General features: G+C 46.7%; 1 protein-coding gene across 2 annotated transcripts in view; it reads right to left on the minus strand.

The window, feature by feature from the left end:
• The window catches only part of Mtmr14 (myotubularin related protein 14), a 41,992-nt gene extending 36,530 nt beyond the window's left edge, over window positions 1–5,462 (minus strand). For both annotated transcript variants that reach the window (XM_055628492.1, XM_055628491.1), the window contains exons 1-2: window positions 5,186–5,462; window positions 2,700–2,848 (exon numbers count right to left, since the gene is read on the minus strand). In XM_055628492.1, the coding sequence (XP_055484467.1) occupies window positions 2,700–2,848; window positions 5,186–5,341 (305 nt within the window). In that variant the 5' untranslated portion in view covers window positions 5,342–5,462. The remainder of the gene's footprint in view (window positions 1–2,699; window positions 2,849–5,185) is intronic.
• Window positions 5,463–6,000: the final 538 nt, after the last annotated feature.

Here is a 6,000-nt window from a genome sequence, read left to right on the forward strand (position 1 = left end):
GGGGGTTTATTAAGTAGACCAAGCTACTTCCTAAATCTAGTTATATCCTGCTTAGTCTCATTAGAGTCGCATTAATACTTAAGAAGCATGCAGTCATAAATCCTATCCAATTACACCCAAACGCTTTCCTTCAACAAATAGTCATTGCCAACTAAAAGGCACTTCAATATAATGTAATGACCATGCAAGAAGTGAAAAGTAACTACAAACTCTAAAGCAGGCTGACACATCCTTGTAATTCTAGCTATATAAGGTAAGAGGACTCTAAGTTCAAAGTCAGCCTTGAACAATTCATAGCCAAGATCCCAGCTAAAAAAAAAAAAAAGTGGAGCCTGGTGGTGGTACATGCCTTTAATCCAAGTACTAGGGAGGCAGAAGCAGGCAGATCTGTTAGTTCAAGGCCAATTTGTCTACAGATTGAGGTCCAGGACAGCCAAGACTACAGAGAAACCCTACCAAAAAAAAAAAAAAAGAAAGAAAGAAAGAAAGAAAAAGAAAAAGGGGAGCCTGAGAGATAGATTCATGATAAAGAGCATATGCTGCTCTTCCAGAGTACCTAAGTTCAGTTCCCAGCATTCACACTAATAAGTCCACAACCACCTAGAGCTCCAGCTCTGGCAGGGACTGAAATTCTCTGGTCTTCATTGGCACCTGCATACATATACACACACAGAAACATACATAATTTAAAAATTGTTCAAGGCCCTGGGTTTCTCACACACACAAAACTCATCTAGGGCTGCATGCATAGTGTTCTTTCCTGGAAAGTGAGACCCTCATGGACAAAGTGGCAGTAAAGAAAGGATGGACAGACAGAGGGGAATAACTCTGCAGACTGACTCTTGGGTAAAAGGAAATTGCCTCTCTGGTCTTCAGTTTTTTTCCTCTGTAGAATAGGGGTTATACTATAATTTTCATAGGTGAAATACAGGATGTCAATGGGCAATAAGTTGGTATGTGAAATCCTAACTCATGACAAGCAGAGGACAATCAAGAAATAATCACTTCCCCCTCAACACAGGATCTCATTCAGTTCAGGCTTGTATCAGACTTACCTTGAAGTCAAGATGATGGTAGTCAGTTCTCTCCTGCTACCATGTAGGCTCATGAGTTCAAGGCCAGCCTTGGTTACACTGATGACAATGTTGGTAATGAGTGATTGAGAATAAGTAAGAAGAGAAAGATACAGACTGACTGACTGAGGCTTAAGAGACTATAAAAGGCTAAGTTTCCCTACCCTTGCAAGGAAGTTAGAAAGAGAACTAAGAAAGGTGCTGTAGCAAAGCACAGCCCTTTAGAATTGAAAATGCCTGGGGAGGATGTGATACCAGTTCTGGGAACTTCACAGAGGAGTAATATCCTAATTTCTCACAAACATCAACAGATGGGCACTCTTCTAGATATCTCTTCACACATAAGGAAACAAAGGCTTCATTCTTAAGCTCCTCTGACCATGATGTTCATCTGCTTGTAAACCATCTCTCTCCACATCTGGCTACAGAATATAAGGCATCTAGGAAGGTCTCAGAATAAAGAATGTGGAAACTGGTTTAGAAGGCCCAAGAGGGGATCCTAAAATCTATAACCTTCGTTTATGCATAGGGGTAATTGATGAAAAGCACTGATACTGTTTTTTAAGACAAGGTTTCTTCTCTGTAGCCTTGGCTGTCCTGGACTCGCTTTGAAGACCAGGCTTGACTCAAACTCACAGAAATCCACCTGCCTCTGCCTCCCTGAGTGCTGGGATTACAGGCGTGCACCACCATACCAGGCTGCAGGCAGGGAACTTGAGCAAACATGGAGCCTCGGTGTTGTTCATAATTATCCATGCCAAAGAACCATTACCCTTTACTGACTACTTAATGAGCTATTCCTGTATCAGGTGCTTCAAAAGTCTGCTCTGCTATGAACTGTTACTCTATGCAAAGCACTGAAGTCTGAGTGAGACCTCAGTGTACATGGTGGCTCTTATTTTTAATTCTTACAACAAACACATCAGGCTTGTACTAGCCACTTTTTTAGAATTATAATTAGTCCCTGCAAGCCTTAATTATGAGGAAGCCTGGAATTACCAATGAAAAACTGAGGACAAAGAGAATGAATAACTTGCCTAGGGTTAGCTACACAGTCAGAAAATGAACAACCAGGATATCAAGTCAAGCAGTGTGACTCTAGACCTAGGTTCTTAAGATACATACATGATAAACAGTCTTAAGCCTGTCTTGAAAGCTGGGCATGGTGGCACTAGCCTGTAATGCTAGCACTTAGGTGGTGGCAGCAGGAAGATCAGAAGTTAAAGATCATTCTTTTGGCTATAGAGTAAGCTCATGACCAATTCAGGCTACATGATACCCTACCTCAATAAAATATAGTCTATCTTGATATGTCATCATTCCTTTTAACTACACCTACTAAAGACAAAGACGACACTGAGGTTGTTCAGACAAGTGAAGTATGTCTGTTGTCTTAGGTCAACAAAGTTGAATAGAGTGAAAGAGAAATTCAGGGATATGACCCCTCCACTTCTCGTTCTATGCAGCGCTTCGATACCTTGCCAATCAAATTCAAACCCTTAAATAAAGATGCCGGTAAATCAACACCACCTGGGGAAGGTGAGTGTGCCCTGCCCAGTTTCCTGACCCTGAGGAGGAGCCTCTAAGGTCTGCCAGACATGCACACACTGGTCACAGGATGCTCACGTGTCTTTCTCTTTCTCAGAACTCTCATACTCCAGGAATACGATGTGGCGGGGGTAGTGGCTGCAGATATCACCATTCACATTTGGAATCACGCTGAAACAGTAGTCGCGGCCAAATAGCTCCAAACATCTCTTCTCGATGCGTTCAATCTGCACAGAGAAGGAGACTTGAGCATGAAGAGGATTCTTGGGTTCTGAGGTCATGAGAATTAAGCAGCCCATGACACAAGGAGGCCACTGGGAGTAGGCAACAAGGGCTTTTGTGATTACCATTTAATGTTGTAAAGAAACATGATGCTGGGCCACAGGCCCTTCTATGTTAACTCATTATGTGGTCAGAATACCTAAACCCATCCATCCACACTGCATGTAAGACTGTGTGTAGTTAACACTGGAGAGAGTGGCACATACCTGTTATCCCAGCACATGAAAGGCTGAAGCAGAAGGTTAATAATTCAAAGCCAGGCTGGGCTACATAGTGAGACTTTGTCTTTAAAAAAAAAAAAACCAAAACAACAAAAACCCCGTAACTCTTGCTGTAGGTTACTATAATAGTATTAACACATTATGTTCCTTTGACACCACATTCTTTTTTGTTCTACAGCCCCAGACTAAGATTTGAAGCCCCAGTCAGCCAGGCATGGTGGTACACACCTGCAATCCTAGCACATGGGGTGCTGAGGCAGGAGGATGCTGAGTTCAAAGCCAATCTAAGATATGTGTGTGTCACACACACGTATATATGTATGTATATAGCAAGACCATGTCTCTCAACAACTCCTACAAAAATAAAGCAGCTCTAGTCAGCAAAATCAATAAAAGCTGCAGACAGCTCCCTCCTTACATACCATCTGCTTATAAAACTGAAGGGAAGGCTCCCTCTAAACTTACTCCTTTTGTTCACAGTTCAGCAAAACGCCCACCAGTAGAAAAGCTTACAACCTGAAACACATGAAGAACTTTGCAAGAGACCGCGAAGCCTGGAGCAGTACTGAGACCAGCTGTGGTTAAAGTAAGGTTGAACTTATAAAACCCTAGTCTTCAGGGCTGTTAAGAGGGAAGTGAGACCCAGCAACATCACATACCTCCTATAACCACTCAAAAGACTCTCCCTGAAGTCAGGTGGGGTGGCTCACACCTGTTAGCAGTACGTGCAAGGCTAAGGCAGGAGGATCATTAGTTACAAGCCATGCTGGAATACATAATAACTGTGAGGCCAAGCCAGAACCACACAGAAAGACCATGTCTCAAGACAGACAAGATTGGTGATGTAGCTCAGCTGGTAGAGGACTTGCCTGACACACACAAACCTGTGTTTAATCTCCAGCACCACATAAACCAAGCACGAGGGTGCACACCTGTAACCCCATCACTTGGGAAGGGGAAGACAGGAAGATCAGGAGTGCACGCCTGGCCTTGGTTGGGATACCATAACAGATCTAAGGCCTATGTGAACAAACACACATTACAGATTCTAGGGTCTGCCTCCCCAGAAATTGTGACTTAATAGAACCTAAGACAAGACATCTTCGTATTTAACAAGTGCCCCACATGATGCCAATAATAATCTGAAAGACACTTGGTTATCTGCAGCGATAATACCCCACCATTACTGGTCTTTTCTAGGTTACCTCAGAGACTATAGAAGAAGTCACCTATGTCCTAGCCCCTAGGTAGCCTCTGGAGCCACACCAGTTTTATGGCCCAGGATAGAGACAAATCCATATGAGCAAACATAATGCTCAAGCTGCCAGCCTGGGAATGAGAAGGGGTGGAATGAGAAGGGGTAAAACGAGAAGGGGTAGGGTCTATCAGTGCTGAGGCCAGTATGCCTCAACCAGACCAGCAGCTTTCCAGGCCCAGCGATTAGAGTGGAGGGAACTTCCCGGGCTGGAGGGGACGACAATGACAGACACTTCTGATAAAAGGAACAGAAAGGGAGTGTGGGTTGTCTTCTTGTTCTACAGGAAAGGGAAGGAAAAGGAAGGGCCTAACTCATGCTGGCACCTTATAAGGAGGCGACACACTCAGCTGCTCTCCGGGCTCCATAACGCCCCGCTACTCCAGGCTCCTACTCTGACCTCTGGTCTAGACGAGTCTTTACCCATTTTTACTTAGATTTGGGGCGGGGGGTACCTGTTGACAACCCCTTCTAGGTTCATAAAGGGTAGCAATCTTCTCTAGTTCCTACTGTCTAACCTTTGCACCTGGCCCACAGGCTCCGACCCTTGACCTCCAAACCCCTAGTCCAAAGCAAACCTTCCCCCCCCCCCCCCCCCAAAAAAAAAAAAAAGAAAAGATCAAGGCAAAGAGCCTCGGTCCTCCTCTTTAGGGTTAAGCCGGATCCTTGCTCTCCGAGTACACATCCTGAATAAGTTCCTCTCCTAGGAGGTTTCCTTCCAGCTCCCCTCCCATCCCTCAACACAGTCTTCCCTCAGTAACTCAGGACCGGGACCAGTTCCAGGTCTCTGCACCCCTGGGGCTCACCTTAGAACCGCTCGTCCCACCGCCGTCCTTGGCCCGGTACTGAGCCCGGGAGAACTCTTCCAGCAGCTCCCAGAGCCCCGGCTCCTGAGGCGGCGGGTTGCCCGAAGAGGCGGCGGACCCCGCCGAGGCGGCGGCGCCGGCCCGAGCGCCCGCCATGCACAGGCTCGCGTCCCCTCAGGGCGCCTTCACCCAGCCCATGCCACCTGAGGCTTGGACTCCGGCTCTAAAACCCTCCTGAACCGACTCAGCCACCGCCTTCTTCTTCGACTTCCGGCCCCGCCCCATCTCTCCGGATGTTTACTCCCGTCGCGGCCAATCGGAGCCCGGGGTTCGTGCCCGGCCCACAAGTCCCCCGTCCACCCCTGACGCGGAGGGATCCAAGTGGTCTCACGGCGGGGAGGCCGCGCTCCGCCCAAGGGGTTTCCCCGGGGGAAGCCGGGCTAAACCACCGCGGCCGCCGGCGGGGGTACGGCGGGAACCATTGGAGAGAAGCAGAGAAGAGAGCAGGGAATCGACGGGGACTGAGTTAGTGCTGGCAGCCACAGTGACAAGAGCTGCAAGTATTAAAACGGCGTTGCAAACGGCCCTGGCCTCTCACCGCTCCTCTGCACATCCCTGCCGATATAGAGTGCTCTCTCATCATCCTATTTATTGAAGTCGTTTGGAAACTGCCTTGCTCTTTTTTTCTTTAAATGATTTTCCAGCTCTTGCCAGCAGGCAAATGCCAGAAGATAAGCTAACCTAGGATTCCGGGTTTGAGAACAGCCTGGACTGCTCCTTAAAAAAAAAAAAAAAAAAAAAAAAAAAAAGTTATT

The sequence above is a fragment of the Psammomys obesus genome, unplaced genomic scaffold (genome assembly GCF_907164565.1).
Source record: "Psammomys obesus unplaced genomic scaffold, mPsaObe1.curated_primary_1811, whole genome shotgun sequence".
NCBI lineage: Eukaryota > Metazoa > Chordata > Mammalia > Rodentia > Muridae > Psammomys > Psammomys obesus.